The sequence below is a fragment of the Telmatherina bonti genome (assembly GCF_933228915.1).
Source record: "Telmatherina bonti genome assembly, chromosome: 17".
Lineage (NCBI taxonomy): Eukaryota > Metazoa > Chordata > Actinopteri > Atheriniformes > Telmatherinidae > Telmatherina > Telmatherina bonti.
The window spans coordinates 9,260,568-9,284,063 of NC_136615.1; the positions used below are offsets into that span (position 1 = coordinate 9,260,568).

General features: G+C 43.5%; 1 protein-coding gene across 1 annotated transcript; it reads left to right on the forward strand.

Moving 5' to 3' along the window:
* Window positions 1-13: 13 nt before the first annotated feature.
* Window positions 14-23,469, forward strand: hpse (heparanase; the record flags this gene model as incomplete). Its single annotated transcript, XM_079256997.1, has 12 exons — window positions 14-219; window positions 1,425-1,546; window positions 2,479-2,607; window positions 2,681-2,854; window positions 3,233-3,404; window positions 10,875-10,922; window positions 11,756-11,849; window positions 11,932-12,038; window positions 15,678-15,792; window positions 17,107-17,231; window positions 19,175-19,321; window positions 23,246-23,469. The coding sequence occupies 12 exons, from the start codon at window positions 14-16 to the stop codon at window positions 23,403-23,405; spliced, it is 1,599 nt and encodes a 532-aa protein (XP_079113123.1). The 3' UTR covers window positions 23,406-23,469.
* Window positions 23,470-23,496: the final 27 nt, after the last annotated feature.

Sequence of the window (23,496 nt, forward strand, 5' to 3'; positions counted from 1 at the left end):
GTGTGTTTGAGTCATGAAGTTGGTCCCGTTGGTTCTGACTTTCTGCTTTTACCGGACCGATGGAGCCCAGAACAGAGCAGACCGGTACCACAACGGGAGCTCTCCGGTTCTCCTGGACCTGGACCTGTCGGCGGTGGTCCGCCGGGTCGACCCGCGCTTTCTCTCCGTCACCATCGACGCCAGTCTGGCCGCAGACGAGCGCTTCATGCTGCTGCTGAGGTGAGTTCAGTGTCCGCAGCTCTGCGCCAAACCAGACCGATCCTACTAAACGTTTGTGAACCAGTTCGGCTTTAAAAACCAGATCCTGGATCAGGTTTATTTAACTACGACACGATGGAAGAAGCAGGAAACATCACAGAGGAGAGCCAACATGTCATAGTGAAAGTGAAAAATGTCTCCAGTCTCACTCATTATGCCATACATACAGTAAAGACCTACTTATCAATAATCTCTCAGTTTTGTCTCGTATTTCCATCATGACTAAGAAATTAAACTTAAAAAATTTAAGCAAAAGTTAAAATAAACCATTTAGAAGACAAAATACATTACCTGGTGCATTTGTTTTCACTTCATATCTAAACCAAACTATCTTTTTCCTGATTAAAAAAAAAACAAAAAACAGCAATGTGTGAAGATCTAATCAATAGATCATAACAGGTCACGTGGACTCATTCAGACACTTATGTGGAGCATGTTGTGATTTACAGTCACATTTCTGAGCTAAAAGGAAACAAAACTCATCCTGGTCAGACCCAGAGTCAGCTGATCTGATTAGATTATCCGTGAAATGAAGGATGAGCAGAACAGACAGATTTCTTTTCTAAAAGGTGTCAGATTTAGCAGTTTCCTGTTTAAAATGCTGCTCTCAGAGTTCAATACAAAGCTGATGAAGAGAAGAACAAAAGAAAAAACAAAGTGCGTAAAAGTTGCTTGACAGGAAAGATGAGAAGAGATGGAGCGATGGCTTGCACGAACACTATTCTTTGTTTTCTGTTTTGCTGCTGTGCTTTTCAGGTTTGTTCTCATTGTTACGTTCCCACTGTGGTGTTTACTTTGTTGCAGGCAAACAGCTGATGAGCATGATGACACATGAAGCAGTAGATGTTCTGCAGCTGCATGTTGGTCGTGTTTTTTTTTTGTACCTTTCTTTCATCATCTGCAGAACTGTTCCCATGACGATGATGCTGCTTGAGAGATTAACATCAGCAGCTGATAAAAAAAAAAAAACTTTAAAAAAATATGTTAATAACCGCTGTGTGTAAATAAGAACCTGAAACTTAAAAATGAGCAAAAGAGAAAGTTAGAATTGTTTAATATAAATAATGTACTTCCTGTTTTATCAGTGATGTGTGAGTGAAATGAGGAGCTTCATCTTTATCGGTGTGTGATCAACACTGGACTCGTTTGTTTCACTTCCTCTGCAGATCTCAGAAGATCCAGATTCTGACTAAAGCTCTGAGTCCAGCTTTTTTAAGGTTTGGAGGGACGAGACAAGACTTCATGGTGTTCAGTCCTCAGAAGAGCCAGCAGCTGGATACAGATGCAGGTAAACGCGTTGTTGCCAGGTCTGTGTTTGTCTCCTCTTCCGCGACTGTAAACAGATAAATGTGTTGTCATTTTTATTAGAAAGGATTTTCTGTTTGTTTTATCATACTTTTGGGGTTCTGTATTAATAAAAAAATTATTTTTGCTTATTTTTTTCTTCAAATTTATTCTAATATATAAAAAAAATATTTTAGCTGAATTATTATTATTATTATTATTATTATTATTATTGCTAACATTTGTCATTTTATTTAGCATAAAGATGTATTTCTTACTCTTTCTTACTGAGAAAAATATTAAAATCAACATTTTTTTATCTTTAGTTTCCCCAACATCTAAATCATTATTTTATTTTATTTTATTGTTAAAATGTTTTAGGACTTTTTTTGTCTTTTTGTTGTTGCAGTAGGAGTTATATTCCATTAATTATTTTTCGAGTTTTTTTCTTGCTTACTTCATTCTCATTTTCTCCATTTTACCATTTTTTGGTATGGTATTTACCAGTATGTATTTATTTTTTTTATTTTTGTGCAACTATTTAACTATTTTTGGTGGGAGTATTTTTACCTCTGCCATGGAGGTTATATATCCGCCTGCAGGATGTATTTTTGTGGAGCTTTTCTGAGAAGGGTTCCTGGTTTTACTTAGAGTCCCTTAAATTTAAGGAATGATCAGGAAGAAGTTGTGGACATTTGAATTTTTAAAAGCATTTTTAACAATATGGTTGGAACTGAGCTGCTTGATGAAGGTTTTGTAGCTCCCAACGTGCTTTTCTAGCCCTGTAAATGATTTTTCTTCCATATTTTTCCCCACTGCTCAGCTCGTTCTCACGTTTGAGCTGACAGAATCGATTCATCTGGTTCTGTTGACAGAGACAAAGACGAGCTCCTGAGACGATCTGGATCTAAAATGCTTAAAATGTTGTGTCATCAGATGAGTCCTGCAACGGCACGCTGCTGCCCTGGTGGGCGGAGGAGCAGCTGAAGGAGGACTGGACTCAGCAGCAGCTGATTCTGAGGGGAGAGGAGCTGCAGAGGAAGTACCACAGGGTCCAGTTCTCAGGTGTGTTCTGATGGTTCAGCAGCTGTCCTCAGAGACCTTCGCAGCATCCTCTGACTGTGCTTTTCTGTCTCAGAACTCACTGTGGACCTGCTGCACTCCTTCAGCAGCTGCTCCGGCTTGGATCTGATCTTCGGCCTCAACGCTCTGCTCAGGACGGCCGACAACAGCTGGAACAGCAGCAACGCTCGCTCACTGCTGAAGTACTGCGAGTCCAGACAGTACCGCATGTCCTGGGAGCTGGGAAATGGTACGCACAGTCGGTCTGAGGCGTACAACGCTCACATAAAAGACTGAAATACAGTCACAGAAGGAGAGTTGTGCAGAATATGTAAAGCTTAAATAAATTAAAAAAAACATCACAAAAGAAAATAAAAAGTAATAATTAGATAAAAATTGACTATTTCGAGAAGCGGAAGAGTCTGTTAACGTGATGTTTCACTGTTGTGTTGTAGCTTTTTTAGGTGTGAAAATGTCAACAGATTTACTTCCTCTTTAATTTTTCTCCTTTTGTTGATCATTCCTGTGAAGTTGAAGCAATACTGAAAGTCTGTGGTTTCTTATCTCATGTGGTGCGACACGCACACAAGAAGTCAGTTGTGTCAGAAAGTGTTATCTGCTTCCTCAGAGCCAAATAGCTTTGAGAAGAAGGCGGGGATTCGCGTGGATGGATATCAGCTCGGGCGGGACTTCACTCACCTCAGAAAGATCCTATCAGAGTCCAAACTGTACCGGGAGGCCGGGCTGTACGGGCCGGACGTGGGCCAGCCGAGGGACCACAGGACAGACCTACTGGAGGGGTGAGAGTTCAGATGTCGCATTACAACTTTCTGCTGCATCACGTTGACTGAACAGTCGGCTAAACCAGAAATTAGTGATTAGATAGATGCATTAAATGGTGAAAAAAGCTCAGAAAGAGAAACTTTTAGGATTTTTATGATAAAAAATGATCGATAAATACTTGTAGAATGACTGAAGGTGAATGTAGGATATGAAAACATGACACTTTTTTTTCTAATTGTGATTTTTATTAAGTAAAAATACATATATATGTGTACTGCGAAAACCATCCTTTTTGCATTTGAGATTTTTTAATTATTATTTCTGTTTAAACTCATTAGTCACTGACATTTTACAGCAGCAAGAAGTCATAAAAAAAATAAAATCATAGAATAAATACAGTTCAAGAAGATCGCATGGCAGCCCTGGGCTGGACTGCCGACCTGCCTCTTGCCTGTTAACTGCTGGGATAGACTCCATCTTCCCCATGACCTTGAATTGGACCAAGTGGTTAAGAAAACGCAGGGTGTAACATAAATGCAGTTACCGTAAACTAAAAACGTTCGCAGGGCGATTTATAAATATCTGACACCAAACGTTTAAAGTCCACAGAGGCGGGAATATTCTGTGGAACACCGTTTAATGAATTTGGAGTTTAAAAGGTAAAGTCTGACTTGCGGAGTTCAGAGTGTACAAACAGGATTTTAGAAGATATCAAACTGCTGGAGGGAGTGGAATAAGAGCCAGAGCACCTTTCCAGTAGAGAATCAGGATACATCCATGAGGAGAAGTAGGAGAATATCAGAAAATGGCTGGACGTGATGACTCTGACGTCCATGAGGCTGCAGTGCAGATATCTGAGCCACAAGTGGTTCTTTGAAACTTACATTAGGGTTGTTGATAATTTTGATTAAAATAATAAAGAATCAGCTAATTTTTTCCAATAGCAATAAAACAATAAATGGAGGTTTCTTTTTCATTGAATAATTGCATTGAATTTCCACAAACTAATGAGGCTAAATTTTTCAAGTCTGTTTTTCTTGTCATTATTTGAGACACTAAGCTTTTTGTTTAACTTCCATAATTATCTACATCATATCAAATAAAATCTATTTATGCTCTTTTTGCAAACATTTTAGGTTTTCCTTAATTTCAAAATCTAAAAATGAAAATAAATTATGGTTCTTAAAAAAAAAATGTTGAAATTCAATACATATTGTTTTGTCTTTTTTGTAACATTTGCAGTGAGTTCTCTTTTATAATATTTCGCTCGATGTCTCACTATGGGATGCACGCCTCTGTGCAGCTCTCAGAAGCATTAATCTCATTACGCCAATCCTGATTGGCTGGTGAACATGTCCGTCCGCATCAGGTAGTGCCATCTACCTTAAATAGCTCATGCGGACGGCACCACCTCATTCAAACACCTCTTCTCACTCGGAGCATATCTCGCGTCTGGGCTAGCTAGCTAAACTGTCCGCAGACTGACCTTTTAGCTTCGGTCGCCGGGCGCTACCTAGCCTTTGGGCACATTTTATTGCTTCGTTTGGTCACACCAGACCTTCTCCTGTGCTTCCTTGCCCCACCACGGCTCGGTCGTCACCATTTTTCAGTCTCACCACTGCGAAAAATAAAATTTACTGTCGAGCATTAGCACACCAGCTAACTCCTCGGCTCTCACGGTTAGCACACCAGTTAACCACCTCAATTCCCCGCTTGCTCACCAGCTCGCTGGGAATTGAGGTGAAGAACCCTCACACCAGAGGTGATGGAGACTCTGGGGCCCGTTCCTGCCGGTGCGGGAATAAAATTTCGAGCAGAGACCCACACCAGGTCTGCTCGTGCTGCCTGGGGCTGGAACACGCCCGGCTAGCAATAGATGTCCCTGGCTCATGTCAACACTGTGCGGTGTTCACGGTAAAAAGTCTCCGCAGACGGCTAGCTCGCCAAGCTAGCCTGTCTGGACATGACCCTTATTTCACCTCCACCGACATTGCCGTCGAAAGAGGGGGGGGGGGATGGCAGGTCCACTGCAGTAGTGGTACCGGAGGCCAGCGTCAGCTGGGGCTCCCAGCTCAACCTGGTCACGGAGCCCCCGCAGGAGGAAGACGTTCTGGACCTGGACTATGGAGAAGATGAAGATGTCGCCTCAAGTCTCCTCATATCAGAGGACGAGGAGGAGGACGACATCTTTAGTACTTCGGCCCGGGCTGCACAGCCCGCGGCCTCCACCACCACTCGGGATGGAGGCGAGTGTAGCACACCAGCTTCTCCCCTCCCCAGTTCGGACATGCTCGACATGTGTAAACGCGCTGCTGCCCGTCTGGTTATCCCCTGGCCGGCTGTTGTAGCAGAGACCACCAGGTCCCGCTACGAAGGGAAGAAATTACCCTCAGCTAAGAGTGTGGCAAAACAACTTCTCCCCGTCTTCCCGGAGCTGCTGGACGAGGTGACGCACTCGTGGAGGGACCGCCCGTACAGCAGCAGGAGCCCGGTTCCCGGGGCCTCATCCCTCGACTGTGAGGCGATGGAGAGCTTGGGCCTGCTCCGGATGCCTCCAATTGAGCCACTCGTGGCAGCTCACCTTCACCCCAGGCTGTCAGCAGTGTCTTCCAGGAGCCCCAGCCTGCCATCCAAAACTGACCGTTTTCAGTCAGCCCTGACTGAAAAGGCGTACAAGGCGGCTGCGCTCTCAGACAGAGCGCTCAATGTCCTCTCCCTGCTCACAGCATATCAGGCTGAGCTGTGTGAGGACTTTGGGCAAACCCAGGACCCAGCAACGTGGGAGGAGATACCGGTCATCACCGACCTGTGTCTCCATGTCCAGTGCTGCGCGGTCCAGGCCACGGGGAGAGCGCTGGGAACTATGGTGCTGCAGGAACAGGCGCGGTGGCTCAACCTCGCCAACCTGTCAGACAGGGAGAAGGACGACGTCCTCGACATGCCCATTGTTCTGGAGGTAATTTTTGGAATTCGCCCGATCCTGGATCAACGCGCTCTGAACAGACACCTGAGGAAATACAAATTCTGGATGCTGACACATGCATCTCTGCTGCGCCTTGTTCGACAGAACGATTGGTTCACTTCTGTCGACCTAAAAGACGCATATTTCCACATCCCAATTTATCCTCCCCACAGGAAGTACCTGAGGTTTGCCTTCCAGGGGATCTGTTACGAGTACCTGGTACTCCCTTTTGGCCTGTCTCTGAGTCTGCGAGTGTTCGTGCGATGCACAAAGGCAGCGATAGCCCCGCTCAGGCGGCAGGGCATCCGCTTGGCTACATACCTGGACGATTGGCTGCTTTTGGCACAATCAGAACAGGAAGCCAGGGCTCACACACAGATTCTGGTGTGGCACCTGTCAGACTTGGGTTTCAGGATATACACGGAAAAGAGTATGCTGTCTCCGGTGCAAAGCATAATTTTTCTGGGATTATCCCTGGACTCCGTGACTTTCGCAGCGAGCCTCTCGGCAGAGCGGGTAAGAGCTTTCAGGGCGTGCCTCGCGCTTTTTCGTCTAGACAAATCTGTTCAATTCAGATTATGTCTTCGATTACTCGGACTGATGGCATCTGCAATTTTTGTAGTCCGACTTGGCTGCCTCCACATGAGGGAGTTTCAGCTTTGGGTGGCCTCGTCCGGCCTAGACCCCGTGCGTCATGGCGCACGGAAAGTGCTGGTCACTCCGAGTTGCGTCAGGACTCTGCGCCACTGGCGGGCTCCGTCCTTCCTGACCCGGGGAGTGACTATGGGTCCAGTTCTGTCCAGGAAGGTGATCCCCACGGACACAAGCCTGACAGGCTGGGGTGGAATCCACGAAGGCCAGACTGTGAGGGGGCTGTGGAGTGCGGACCTCCAGAAAACTCACATCAATTTCCTGGAGTTTTTGGCGGTGTCCTTCTCCCTGAAACACTTTCTTCCGTCTTTGGTCGGACATCATGTTCTGGTCAGGACGGACAATACGACGGCAGTAGCGTACATCAACCGCCAAGGAGGATTACGCTCCCGTCAGCTCCACACGCTGGCACGCAAACTGATCCTCTGGAGCTGTGGCCGGTTTCTCTCCTTGAGAGCGACGCATGTACCGGGAGCTCTGAACACGGGCGCGGACCTGTTGTCCAGGGGCGCGCCGGTTTACGGGGAATGGAGTCTGCGCCCAGAGGTTGTGCAACAGATCTGGGTCCGTTACGGTCGGGCCACTGTGGATCTGTTCGCTTTCAGGGACAACGCGCAGTGCGCGATGTTTTTCTCCCTGCGCAGCATGGATGCTCCCCTGGGCATCGACGCGTTAGCGCACGCCTGGCCGCTCGGTCTTCTTTACGTGTTCCCTCCCCTGACATTGATACCTCCCACTCTGTCCAGAGTGAGAGAACAGGGTCACAACCTGATATTGATAGCTCCGCATTGGCCTGCGATGCATTGGCTGGCAGAGATATATCAGCTGCTGCGCTTGCAGCCCTGGCAGCTCCCGCTGCGCAGGGACCTGCTGCTGCAGGGGGGAGGGTCGGTCTTTCACCCACACCCAGAACGCCTGGCACTGTGGGCTTGGCCCCTGAGTGGCACAACCTGTCAGCTGTGGGGCTCCCACAGCGCGTAATTTCCACTATACAGAGTGCGTGGGCCCCCTCCACTTCATTGTATGACTGTAAATGGAGGGTGTTTAAGGAATGGTGCCGCAAGTACGGCCACATTCCTTTTCAGTGCTTTGTGGGGATGATCTTGTCTTTTTTAGAGGATCTGATTGACAAACGGAAAGCCTTCTCCACGGTTAAAGTGTATTTGGCAGCTATTGCTGCCTGCCACGTGGGGTTTGGAAAGCTGACGGCAAGCCAACATCCGCTGGTTTTGAGCCCCCTTTTGAGCCTCTGGAAGGAGCGGATTTGAAACACGTGTCTCTCAAGACAGGGTTGTTGCTGGCTTTGGCTTCGGCGAAACGGGTTAGCGACATCCATGCCCTTTCAGTGCATCCTTCGTGCACTCAGTTTTTCCCGGGGGATGTGAGGGTAATTTTGAGACCCAACCCGGCCTTTGTGCCCAAGGTGGTGGGCTCCTGTTCCCCTATAGACTTGGTGGCCTTTGGTCTCTCCTCGGGAGAACAGAGGTCGTTATGTCCAGTTCATGCAGTCCGCACTTACATGAATAAGACTAAGAGTTTCAGAAGGAGCAATCAATTGTTCGTGTCCTGGGTTAATCCTCATAAGGGAAAGCCCGTCACGAAACAGCGCCTGTCCCACTGGATGGTGGAGGCAAGCGCTCTGGCCTATACGAGTCAGGGTTTGCAGCCTCCTGGGGGCCTGCGAGCACACTCAACTCGGGGCTTGGCCACATCATGGGCCTTATTCAGGGGAGTTTTGGTTCAGGACATCTGTGTCGCAGCGAGTTGGTCCTCGCCTCTCACTTTAGTCCGGTTCTACATGTTGGATGTCTCCGCCCCGTGCTTAGCACGCGCGGTTTTGACGTCCTGAGGACTCTTTCCTGTAGGTTGGTGGACGCTGGATAACTTGTCTGGCAATTCGGGAGCTACCACATCCCATAGTGAGACATCGAGCAAAATATTATGAAAGAGAACTTTAGGTTATTTACATAACCCCGGTTCTCTGAGTAATATGAGTGAGATGTTTCACCAGACAACCCTTCTTGTTTGGGCGAGTGAAAAGAGGTGCTTATCTTGAATGAGGCGGTGCCGTCCGCATGAGCTATTTAAGGTAGATGGCACTACCTGATGCGGACGGGCACGTTCACCAGCCAATCAGGATTGGCGTAATGAGATTAATGCTTCTGAGAGCTGCACAGAGGCGTGCATCCCATAGTGAGACATCTCACTCATATTACTCAGAGAACCGGGGTTATGTAAATAACCTAAAGTTTTATGTAGCTGGGCTGAGTGCAAAAAAGGCTCTTTGACTACAAAATCTGTTTAAACATGACCCGACAGTCATAGTCAAGTTTTTCTGTAAAGCACATTTATAAAACACTCTCAGTCCTGTGCAAAACAAGGCAGATAAGATCTTTAAGTAAAAATTTAAATAAAATTAATATTTAATAAAACCAAATAAATGAGACAGAATAAAATGATTAAAAAGCAGTATCATAAAATAGATAAGGTACATTAAAATAACATGAATGCGTATAAGAAGATAAACAAATAAAAAACCGAATGAAAACGATGAAGCTGGAAGCAAATCCAGACATGAAACGTTTGTTTTTCTCACTGCAGTAGTAAATGCTGCTGCTACCAGAGTCATCCTCAGATCCTGGGTGAAGGCCAGGCCTCCTCCAGGCCTCAAAAAGACACTAGAGGCTGTTTCCTATGAACAGATGTTGAACATAATTCCTAATGTTCTGCTGATAGCTAATTGTAATTTGAATTCAACTCAGTTTATTTATGATTCAGAATGTTGGCTCACCACCAGAAAGCGAACATGTGACAGTAACGGTGGGACGGTCTGTGTGGTTTTCCACACAAAGATGCTGTTAAAGCCAAAAATGGACATAAATCGTTTGGTTGTTTCTTGTTTTTGTCAGTAAGGGACTCGTGTGGACGAAAGTCTTCAGATTATTTTCCATAGCGCTTGGTCCAGTTGGAGCGTATCAGAGCAATCATCAGGCGAGAGGCAGGTCTGGACAGGTTGCTAGTCCACCGCGGAGCGACGCTCACATTGTCTTCAGATGATGATGACGCTTCCACACTCTTTATTTTATAGTTTCTGACAAACTGCAGTGATGTATCGTTTACGGTCATTCAGGAAGTATCACAGCTTAATTTTTACCTCCGCCAAGGAGGTCATGTTTTTACCAACGTTTATCTGTTTGTTTGGTTGTTTGTGTTCAAGATAACTCAAAAAGTTATGGACAGATTGTCATGAAATTTTCAGGAATTAATGGAAATGTAAAATTAAAAAACTGATTTAATTTTGCTGGTGATCCGCATCACCTTTTGGATCCAGGAATTTTTTAATGGATTCTTTAACATTGTGAGATAAGGATATTTACAAAATTTGTGCACGTAACTCTGATGAAAATGGTCAGAACACTTAGGAAAAAAATAATACAGGACAAGCTTTCAACAGGTTGTAAAATATATCGAAGTCGAATATGATCCATGTAAAGAAATCAATCAGCATACAATCGTCCAGAATATGAAAAGATAGAGGGTCTTAGAAATTTTCTGTTTTCCTTGGCAGAGGTTTGAGCTCTCCTAGTGCTTTTCTAGCTCTGTATAATAAAACAATGTTTCTTTTGGTTTTCACCCTCCTGTGGAACGTCGCAAACATTGTTTTGTCTTTTACAGAACAAAAGCAGATAATTTCAGTCAATAAGGATGTGAAATGATCATACGGAGTATGAATGAGTCTTGTGTAACCATATGTAACTTATAACCACAGTGAGACGTTGTGAAATCTCTCTAATTTGCGTGAAAAGTGCTTGAACATAACTGAATAAGCTGTAAAAACCTTATGTAGACTGAATTTCCTTTTTCTCTGCTACAGCTTCCTGCAGAGCGGCGCCGAGGCCGTCGATGCCTGCACCTGGCACCAGTGAGTTCACCTTTTACAGGCACACATGAGGAGATGTTCTGTGCAGCCGAACTATCAGATCTGCCAACAAATCAATCAGATTTCATCTGGTGTTCACAACAATCTGGAATCTGCAGATATTCAGAGCATAAAGTCAGTAAATGCCTTTAAAAGCCATTTTATTGTGAAACTGCTGGCAAATATGAAGAATCACCACTCATAGATGAGGTTCATTTGATTGTTTAGATTAAAAAAAAAAAAAAGGCAAACCTTACATGTAAACAAGAATATTTGCATTTAAGAGCTGAAAATTGGTGAAACATACCTTGAATAAACAAAAGAACGCGATCAGTGCTGACATTGTTTTCCAGATCAGGTAGAGAAAAAAGTATGGAATCACTTTTTTAAGGCACTTCTGTACCAAACACCTGGTAGATGAGGAGCGTAGAAGTGCCTAACAGTGGAGAGATTTCAGTAGAAATGATAGAAAAGGTTCTGTTATGTTACATCTTCAGGAAGAGTTTGGCAGGAGATGTTTGTTCCCAGTCAGCTGTGTGCAAGGTTCGGAGCAAAAGCACACATTATGGGAAGGTTAAAGGTCATCTGATGAAGATGTCAAAACCTCAAGACAAAAAAGCGAAAGAGAAAAAATCTGAAGCAAGAAAACACAACAAACTAGAAGATAAAGAAAATGGACAGAAGCAGGAGTTTCCATCCAGGAAAAGTACAAAAAAAACATTAAACATGCAAAATCAAAATTACTGAAAGATGAAGTCAATGCGAACATCTTTCTTATTGCATCATCATCGCTGTGTTCCTTTAGCCTGGACAAACTCGTGTCCTCTGTCCTCTAGTTATTATGTGAATGGAAGAGACACGTCCTTGGAGGATTTTCTGGATCCTGAAGTTCTGGACACTCTGGCCTTGAAGACCAACGAAGTTCTGGAGGTGAGATCGTTGGCGGCACGGTTTGATGCCTCGCTGTGTGTGTTGAACGTGGAGTCAGTCGGGGTTTCCTCCTCTCGCTCAGACGGTGAAGCAGGCGTCTCCTGGGAAGTCGGTGTGGCTCGGAGAGACCAGCTCAGCGTACGGAGGAGGAGCGCTGGGTCTGTCGGACACGTTCGTCGCAGGATTCATGTGAGTCAAAACTAAACAAAGTCGGTTCGTGAGTTGAACAATTCACAATACATTATTATATTATAAAGTACGTCTAGTTAAATAATGGTGTGTGGAAGGGGTAGAATAAACGTTGGCTTCTTCCCACAAAGACTTTTTGTTTCTCTCGTATAATCCTTTTTTCTTTTTTTTCCTGTTTTTAAATTTGCCTTTATGTTCAAATTAAGTATTTATAACTAAATAATAGTTAAATTTAACATGTTTCTTTTTGTTTTTTCATCTGAAATACTCTTGAATTTGGTGGTTTTATGTCTTGATGCACGTTTGCACATTTATACACAACTGTGCTTTAATCTAAGTCCTAAAACTGCAGGAAACCGAAGTTAAATGACAGAAAACATGAAATCCATCTGAGTGGAAAGAAACGGCGACTTACGATCCGCATTAAGCAAAAAGTGTTAATGAGTTGCAGGATGTACGAACACTAAGAACTACTGTTTAACTCTTGGTTTCTCTGCTCGCTGCATCACCTTCCCTTCCTCTCAGCCTGAGATCAGCTGAGTCACTGATCTCTTTTAAAAGCAGCTTAAAAAACATCTTTTAATTCTTGCTTTTACTTAATTTTATTTGTTTCTATGTTATTTTTTTATGTTTTACGTTGTTTTATAGTTTTTGTGTTTTATTGTAAAGCACTTTGTGATTTTTATCTCGAAAGGTGCCGTATAAATAAACGTTTACTTACTTAGTGTGTAGAGAAACAAACACACACATCCTCACTTCAACTCAACTCCTTCATTTAACTTTCCCTCGAGTCAGCTCAGGCTCGAGAGAAGAGCTGCAGGGATCAATTTAACAGGTATGTAAAGGCCAGATGGACGGTCGGACATGAGCACAAGGCCATGATTCTCTTTGCAAGGGCGGCGGGGGTGGGAGGGAGGAAGGGTTTGTAAGAATTACTCGACTGTAGTTGATTAAGTTTGCTGATTATTACCCAGCAGCCTCAGTCCCATGATGAGTCCTAAAGTAATTCAGTTTTATATGAAATATCACAAGAAATGGACAAGAGAGCTTTAAAAATGGAAAAAAAAAATCAAACATCTTTCCGTATTTTTAGACTTCTGTGTGTTTATATGTCTCCAGACAGTATGTCTTCTTCCCAGGTAACTCCCAGTTATTCTCCATATGCTTCCCACTTCGGAAGAGTGGGAAGTAAATTTAAAGAAACCAAACTCCTCAGACGTCATGGGGGGGGGGGGGGGGGGGGGGGGGGGGCGACGTACGATTCTGTACGAGGTGACCTGTACAACGTCGCTAACCAGGGAGACAAGAATAAGACTGTTTTAAACGTGGCCAAAACAAAGAAGCGCCCAAGTCCGGTCCTCGAGATCTACCATCTCGCAACTCTTCTCCAACACACCTGAATCAAACAGCTGAATTCCCTCGTCTGCATGTCATTCAGCTCTTCTAAGGCCTCTTAACAAGCTGTTCACTTGATTCAGGTGTGTTGGAGCAGGGTTGCATCTAAAAGTTGCAGGACAGTAGATATTAAGGGCCGGGCTTGGGCAGTCCTGCTCTAGGGTCTTATCAGGCTTTAAAAGGCAGCCTGCCTCTGTCTGTTAACAGTGAAGGGTTTAGTTCTGGAGCAGGTTAACCCTTTATGATCAGTTAAAATGATCTCGTCGTTATTTAGTGAGAGACATTTCTGTGGATTCATTTAGGTGCCTCTTCCAGTTGCTGACTGTCTTCCTGCAGGGGGGCCAAGAGATGCCTTTTAGGTTCCTTACAGGTGCAGCAGATGGTCTAGATTGGAATCTGTGATTGGATCAATTATCAAGGGGACCTTCATACATATATTTATATACATACATACAGTTGTGCTCATATGTATTCATCCCCTTTCATGAAAGAAAAGACTGAATTTACAACAGTCACTCAAATAACTGAAGACAAAAAAAAAACTTAAAAAATTACAAAAATATAATTTAGTAATATAAGACACTGTTTTTTCATTTAATTGAGTTGAAGAAAGAAAAAACAAACAAATTGGTCCTGGACAAATGAGAGACTTTTCTGTTGAACAGTGGGACAAAATACCTGTCAACAGGTGCAGAAGTCTGACTGAGAGGAACAGAAAACAGAAACATTAAAGGATTGTTCAACTAAATATTACTTTATGACTGATGGAATATGTATTAAATTATCTTATTTGTTTGCTTTTAAAAAACATATTCCTATTGAACCAGAATTAGAAAATAATGCAATGATTTTCAGAAAATTTTTATTTATTACTACTTTAGTCAATTTCAGCTTATTTTATAGTTAGCTGTTTTTTTTCGTTCATTATTGAAAGGGTATGAATAAATATTAGCACAACTGTACACACACACACACACACACACACACACACACACACACATACATACATACATACATACATACACACACACACACACATACATACATACATATACACACACACACACAGACACACACACACACACACACACACAGACACACACACACACACACACACACACACACACATACATACATACATACATATGGGAAGATGTGCATGTTTTATGAGTGAGCACTCAATCAGACAGGTTATCCAGTCGCTAGTTCTGCTCATCTTGACCGTTGCTCTGTTTTTTAGTCTGCTGTTTCAAAAAGATCTGCAGAAACTTCAGGATGAGCAGAACAAAGCGGCACATTTAGCTCTGCATTGTGCATTTAGAGCAAACCTTTTTGTGCATGAAGCTTTTTCTTGCTTCTTCGTCTTTTTCTGTTATACATACACTTGGGCTCAGCCTCTAAGTTTAGATTCAAACATTTTGCAGGTTAATATCAGACACAGTTACATCACTTGACAGGTCATTTGGTTTCTACACTTTGCAGAAAACAGTTTTATGCAGGAAGACTAGCTGCTCAGCAGCATCTAACGGGGATTCTGAAAAGTAATAAAGAAGAAGAAATATGATGCTGCTTTAAAACTCTTTTGTGGGTGTGAACTAAGAATGAATGTGAGATGTTCTCCAGAAAACCAGCAGGTGTAGAAAATGTTCCACTTGCTTTCACAGAGCATGTAAAAAAAAATGTTTTAATTGGCACAAACTCATGGTTTATTGCTGATAATGCCTATAAGCCCAGGTCTGCCAGGGAAAAGATTAAAGCCAAGATATACCGGTTAGAGAAAAGTGATTTATCAGTTTAACCAGCGTAGAAAAACCATCAACAGACCAGTCTACTGGTGTGGAAAGCATTTCAAAACCAACACAATATGAGGACTCGCAATGATTCGTGAGGACGAGGTGGATGGAAGAACAGTCACAACATCGAACCGCCACTGGTGTCACATTCCAGTCCTCGAGGGCCAGTCTGCTGCTGGTTTTAGTTGTCTCCATGCTCCAACACACCTGATCGAAGTGAATGAACAAGTTGACAAGAAGCTGCTGGATCCATTTGATATAAATCAGGTGTGTTGGTGCAGGGAAACAACAAAAACCTGCCAGATACCGGGCCTCGAAATATGGAGTTTGACACCAGTCACGGACCAGGAAACCCACCAGTTTGTAATCAAACATAGAATGTAAATACACCCATATAGAAACTGTGTTTGTGGAACAAGAATGTGGACGCAGTTGTGCTTTCTATGTGCAGGTGGATCGATAAACTCGGTCTAGGAGCCAGACTGGGCCTGGACGTCGTGATGAGGCAGGTGTTGGTTGGTTTTGGGAGTTATCACCTGATCGACAAGGACCTGAATCCTCTTCCGGTAAGGCTCCTTAACTGGTTTAAACCAGGTAGGACCTTAAGTCGCTCTCTGGCAGCACTTTTATTTTTCTCTAAATCTCTAAAAATATCAGTAAATGTCAGTTTGGATTAAAATAGATCATTAAATCAGAAATTCAGGTAAATTGAAATGATTTCCTCAGCTTTTTTGTGTAATGTCATTTCATTCTTTGGCCACTTGGGGGCAGCAGAACTGTTGGACAATGTAAAACTGACATATTTATGAGTTACCGCATGGATTAACGAATGATTAGAAAATTTGTTGGTTTATAGCATTGTGTCACTTTCAAAGGAATAACCAGTAATTATCGAGTTTAAAAAGAACGAATGATGGACAGAGACGTGTTTGTCAGCCCACCCATAACCATAGAGCGTGTCCCCACTACAACGGCCATGACTCAGGGTTGCCCCAGATCCACACCACAGCCAAATGGCTGCAATGCAAGGGCCAACCTGTCAATTGCTGTCCCCATGGCAACAACCCGGCAAAATGAGTAGGCATACCCCCCAGCGTGAAGGATCCCCTTGAGGAAAAGGTATCTTTCTTCCTTTCAAGGAAATAACCTGTTGTAATCGAGTTTAAAGAGCACGAATGATGGACAGAGACGTGTTTGTCAGCTCGCTCTGCTGCCACCATGTGGACAACATGCAGCTTTAACCCCTTAGTACCGGGTGTCGCTAAATCGCATCAAACCACTTCTGCTTTTTGTTACCTCCATCTAGGTGGAGGTCATGTGTTCGGCGGCGTTGGTTTGTCTGTCTGTTAGCAACATAACTCAAAAAGTTGTGGTCAAATTTAAATTGAATTTTCAGGAAATCTCAGCGTTAGAATCGGAAAAAATCATAAGATTTCAGAGATGATCCGGATCAATGCCTGGATCCAGGACTTTTTAAAAGATTCTCCACTACAGAGAGATTAGGATTGTTTTGCCTTTTGAGATGACTGAGAAATACACAAAATAATTGGCAAAAATATTACAATGGCTTTGCGTAGGTCTGTACTCTGAGCGCTTCTAGTTATTTTATTTCTCATTATTTATTTATTCCATTTTATTTGTTTAGTTGCTTTTATTCACTCTTATGTACAATATATATTATTTCTATTTTACATAATTATTAGTATTATTTTTTTATGTATTTGTTATTAGTTCATTTTCTGTTAAACTGTATTTTTTCAGTCTTTATTTTTGTTGTTTTCTTCCCAATTTTTTCCCTTGTATTCTTTCTGTTTGTTTTTATTCTTGTAAATGAATCAAAGCATTAAGAGGTTGAAAGCGCTGTCTGTTTCTCTGTTTAGGATTATTGGCTGTCGGTTCTTTACAAGAGACTTGTTGGACCAGAGGTTTTAAAAATTCAAGTAACATCTAATTTTGGCCGAAGTAAACGAGTGAGATTGTATCTGCACTGCGCCAACAAAAACAGGTACTCACAGAAACACCAGAAACAAGACGGGAAATCTGCAGCAACCTGCAGAATTTAGCTTAGTCAGCACATTATTTTGCACAATGGCTTATTGAGAAATGGTTTCGACTCCAAAATCATTTTAATTGTTTGCATATTTCCTTTATTTATAGCGTGAGAAATAAACATTTAGTGAATCTGAACACATTCCTGCTTGCTCACTTTGGGTGTTCTGTTGGAAACGCTTCAAGTTGGGTGTTTTCTAAACGATACGTGTGTTTTCCAGTATTTTATTAAAATGTTCCTCCAGTCTTTGACACGGTGAGGGGGAAAATGGCTGATTTAAGCATAGAAGTGTCACCAACATTATAAACTAAACTACACCTTGTAATGATTGATAACATTTTAGGTAGGAATGATATTGGCTTTTTTTTACCAATATCTGATCAACTGATTTTGTCCAACTCTTAATTACCGACATCAACCAATACTGATCATTTTTCATCGAGCTGTGCCAAACAAACAAGAACATCTGAAAAACTATACATGACATCTCTTAAAATTTGTCAATTTGAGTTAGAGGTGACGTAGCTGAAGAGTTTGATATATAATATGTGCATGTTGTAAAAAAGTTATTAAAAATATGAAAACGGATACTGATCATTTCCAATACAGCATTTTAATGTCGATATTGGCCCATAAAATTGGTGTGCCAATAATATTGGACATTTCTGATTTTAGTATATATGGCTGAGCTGACATAAAAAAAGTTAAATTTTTTCTATTAATTAATATCTGATGTCTTTCCTCCTTGACATTGTGTTAACTTACAGCTTCTGCTTTTAAAGAGGGGCTCACACCGGTGATGATTAATTAAAACACTCCATTTAAAACAATAATAAATACTAAAAACAGAGGTAAATGGCCATGAAACATTTATTTAAAGCAAAATAAATAGATGAAACAAAAACTATTTAAAACGCAAAATAAAAGTACAAATGGTCTCTACAGCCCACTTCTCCCTCTATTTGTGTCTTTGTTGCTGAGACTGCTCCTCCACACTGTGGAGGCAGCGTTCTGGTCATCATCTTCTGCTCCAGAACTGAGTCCAGTCCAACCACAGAGCCTGCTCTGTGTTGTTGTTGTTGTTGTTTATTGTTTATTTTGAACAGTAATCAGATTATAACTCAAACATAAATATAAAATGACAAAGCAAACAAAATTAAGAGGTCACACATGTGACGCAAAAAAAAAAAAATGTACAAGGGAACAATCTGTATGTTCAAAAAGGAGAAGGAAGAAGGATAAAACTTATTATATCCTTCCCCTTTCTCTGATTGTCAATGTTGCACATCATACACCATAATCACACTAACCACACAGCATAAATCAACATGTAAATACAGAATTACAGCTTCAGACAGCAGACCATGCATATTAGCCTCAGACCTCAGAGCTGATTTAAAATGAAGTTTTAACATTTTTACGCCGTAAACTCACTGAAATAGATATGATATTTAGTTGGATTACTTAGTTTTTTGTCTTCTTTACTATCATTCATTGTCTGTTTTAAGTGACAGCAGCGACACAAACACACCAGTTTTTCTCATTTTGCAAAGCTTTTAACATTGTAGATGAATAATTCTGTAGCTCTAAATCTTCTTGATTACTGAAGCGTGTCGGAATAAAGGGACTCTATGAGGCTCAGCAGGCTGAAAGACATCAGGTTTTGCTGGTTAGCTGAATATTTTCTAGAACTTTTTTTGTTTTAAGAAGCAAATCGAGGTGCTGCAATAATGATGAAACATATAAAGTAGTCAGAGTTTAGTCGGTGCAGCTTGTAGAGCAAAACAGCCTTTAATGCATTTAAAAAATCAGATTTAATGAAACTGAATGAAGCGAGATGTTTTCAGGCTGTTGTTGTTGTTGTGTGCGTGTGTGTGTGTGTGTGTGTGTGTTTGCAGTTACAGGAGTGGAGCTGTTGCATTGATGTCGATGAACCTGAGTAAGAAGCCGGTGTGGATCTCGGTTCCGGCTCTCATCTCCAGCAGCACAGTGGACGCTTTTGTCCTTCAGTCCGACCGCCAGGGGGAGGAGGGACTCGACTCCAGGTGCCTGAGCTGTCTGAATGTGGTCATTTATCTGTTGAGTGAGAGGCATTGAGTCACGGGAAAGTCACTTTTACCTTGTCTGTTCCATGATGTGCATCTTAACTGCGGTGGCGTTCAGCGTGACATCTGATGAACCGAGCCGGTGATTTGCTTGAGCGTGTTTCATGTACTGAGGTCATCGCTGATGATGTAAATCCACCTCGGCGGGGAGCTTTGGGAGTTAATTTTACAGCCTGAATGGTAGATTGTTCTCCTCCTGATGGAGGCTAACATGTGGTCTTGCTTAGGAGGAAGACACACCTGAAACCAGTGAAAGTGGGTCTTCCTCAGCAGCAGGTAAAAGGACCAGATGCTGCTGTTGTTTCATTCTGGTTCAGACCAGGCCCTCATGTCTCTTTGTAAAGGCGCTGCGTGCAGGCAGGAAAAGCTTTTGTGTGTTTGCAGAGCTGACTCGGGCCAAGAGCAACAACTGGTCAGGGAGAGGATCATGCTCTTTGTGAGGCACCGACTCATAATGTTGATGTTCCACAGTTTTGGTTTGTGCTGTTTTTAGCAGAGCTTTGGTCCCACATTTACCATCAGAACTGCATCATTTTCTAATGTCACAAAGATTCAACAAGGTGGAAACATTGCTCAGATATTTTGCTCCCTATTGACATGAAGCATCACACAGTTGCTGCACATCAATCATGAGAACCTCCCGTTCCACCTCATCATGATGAGAATCTCCCGTTCCACCTCATCATGATGAGAATCTCCAGTTCCACCTCATCATGATGAGAATCTCCCGTTCCACCTCATCATGATGAGAATCTCCCGTTCCACCTCATCATGATGAGAATCTCCCGTTCCACCTCATCATGATGAGAGTCCCCCGTTCCACCACATCATGATGAGAATCTCCCGTTCCACCTCATCATGATGAGAATCTCCCGGTCCCCCGTTCCACCACATCATGATGAGAATCTCCCGGTCTCCCGTTCCACCACATCACCATGAGAATCTCCCGTTCCACCTCATCATGATGAGAGTCCCCCGTTCCACCACATCATGATGAGAATCTCCCGGTCTCCCGTTCCACCTCATCATGATGAGAATCTCCCGTTCCACCTCATCATGATGAGAATCTCCCGTTCCACCTCATCATGATGAGAATCTCCCGTTCCACCTCATCATGATGAGAATCTCCCGTTCCACCACATCATGATGAGAATCTCCCGTTCCACCTCATCATGATGAGAATCTCCAGTTCCACCTCATCATGATGAGAATCTCCCGTTCCACCTCATCATGATGAGAATCTCCCGTTCCACCTCATCATGATGAGAATCTCCCGTTCCACCTCATCATGATGAGAGTCCCCCGTTCCACCACATCATGATGAGAATCTCCCGTTCCACCTCATCATGATGAGAATCTCCCGGTCCCCCGTTCCACCACATCATGATGAGAATCTCCCGGTCTCCCGTTCCACCACATCACCATGAGAATCTCCCGTTCCACCTCATCATGATGAGAGTCCCCCGTTCCACCACATCATGATGAGAATCTCCCGGTCTCCCGTTCCACCTCATCATGATGAGAATCTCCCGTTCCACCTCATCATGATGAGAATCTCCCGTTCCACCTCATCATGATGAGAATCTCCCGTTCCACCTCATCATGATGAGAATCTCCCGTTCCACCACATCATGATGAGAATCTCCCGTTCCACCTCATCATGATGAGAATCTCCCGTTCCACCTCATCATGATGAGAATCTCCCGTTCCACCACATCATGATGAGAATCTCCCGTTCCACCTCATCATGATGAGAATCTCCCGTTCCACCTCATCATGATGAGAATCTCCCGTTCCACCTCATCATGATGAGAATCTCCCGTTCCACCACATCATGATGAGAATCTCCCGTTCCACCTCATCATGATGAGAATCTCCCGTTCCACCACATCATGATGAGAATCTCCCGTTCCACCTCATCACGATGAGAATCTCCCGTTCCACCTCATCACGATGAGAATCTCCCGTTCCACCACATCACGATGAGAATCTCCCGTTCCACCTCATCATGATGAGAATCTCCCGTTCCACCTCATCATGATGAGAATCTCCCGTTCCACCACATCATGATGAGAATCTCCCGTTCCACCTCATCATGATGAGAATCTCCCGTTCCACCTCATCATGATGAGAATCTCCCGTTCCACCTCATCATGATGAGAATCTCCCGTTCCACCTCATCATGATGAGAATCTCCCGTTCCACCTCATCACCATGAGAATCTCCCGTTCCACCTCATCACCATGAGAATCTCCCGTTCCACCACATCATGATGAGAATCTCCCGTTCCACCTCATCACCATGAGAATCTCCCGTTCCACCACATCATGATGAGAATCTCCCGTTCCACCTCATCATGATGAGAATCTCCCGTTCCACCTCATCACGATGAGAATCTCCCGTTCCACCTCATCACGATGAGAATCTCCCGTTCCACCTCATCACGATGAGAATCTCCCGTTCCACCACATCATGATGAGAATCTCCCGTTCCACCACATCATGATGAGAATCTCCCGTTCCACCACATCATGATGAGAATCTCCCGTTCCACCACATCCCAAAGCTGCTCTGCTGGATGTAGATCTGGTGACTGTGGAGGCCGTTGGAGGACAGTGAACTCATCGTCATGGTGGAGATGATGTGAGCTTTGTGACATGGTGCATCATCCTGCTGGAAGTTTCCATCAGAAGATGCTACACTGTGCTCAGAAAGGGATGGACATGGTCAGCAGCAGGACTCAGATAGGCTGTGCTGGTTAAACCAGGTCATGTTGGTACTAAGGGGATGAAAGTGGGACAAGAAAACCTCCACCCACCATTCCACCAGCAGCAGCCTGAGGCGTTGATCCTGACGGCAGGATGGATCCATGTTGTCATGATGTTTCCAGCAGATTCTGATCCTACCATGTGAATGTGGAGCTGAACTGGAGACTCATCAGACCAGCAACGTTTCTCCATCTTCTATTGTCCAGTTCTGGTGAGTCTGTGTGGATTGTAGCCTCAGTTTCCTGTTCTTACTGACAGGAGGGAACCCGCTGTGGTCTTCTGCTGCTGGAGACCATCTGCTTCCAGGCTGGACGTGTTGTGTGTTCAGAGATGATGTTCTGCACAACTTGCGTCGTATATATCATCCTCTTTTTAGACCGTTCTATGATGGTTTTATGGGAAACACCCAGCAGATAGGAAATTCTTACATGCAACATTCAAAGTCACTTAAATCTGTTTATCTTTTTTCTTTCTGAGGCTCAGTTTTAACTTCAGCAAGTTGTCTTCACCGTGTTTGCATGGCGAAAGGCATTGAGCTGACCCTTGTGATTGGCTGATTAGATGTTTGGTTAACATGGAGTTGAATGAGTTTATTTCTTTGACACTGAATCAGTTTGAAGAAGAGCAACTTCATAATCACAGTCATGTCTTGTGGAAGTCTAGCGCCAGCAGTTAGTAAAACAAGACTAATTTCCTCCCAGAATATGTTCATATGCTGAGTAAACCTGCAGTTTGAAGAGCGATGTGTGTGTGGTGACATCTGGTGGCGACGGATGCGACAAACTGGAGCTTGATTTCTGACATTATGGGTAAAACTGTGAACTTGAAGGTTTCTGAAACTGTTGATGTTGTTAGATTTTCACCACAAAGGTCTCCAGAGTTACTCAGAACAGTGGAATTATACAAACATCCAGGAAAGGAAGCTCCCTGTTGGTCAGAGAGGTCAGAGGTCAGGCTGATGTTGTGGGACAGGATGGATGTGCAGCTGATATGTGTTGAATTGTGTCAACATGGAGAATCGTCTTCCACACAGTGAATTATTTTCAGCCTTTTATCCTACTTGTTGAATTTAACAGAAAACTTTTTTATTTGTTCAGGTCAGTAAAGCTGAATGGAGAGCTGTTGAAGATGGTGGATGATAAAACTCTCCCCTCCCTCAGCGGCGAGCGTCAGCCTCCAGCTCAACACCTGCAGCTTCCGGGGTATTCTTTGGCCTTCTTCGTCTTCGTGGATGCCAAAGCGCCGGCCTGCCGCTGACGCCGGCACGGATGACTGCAGAAAATCCACTAAGAGTCACTAGACTCCACCGTGACAGACTGAAGGATGCTGTGTGGTTTTTCTGCAGTGA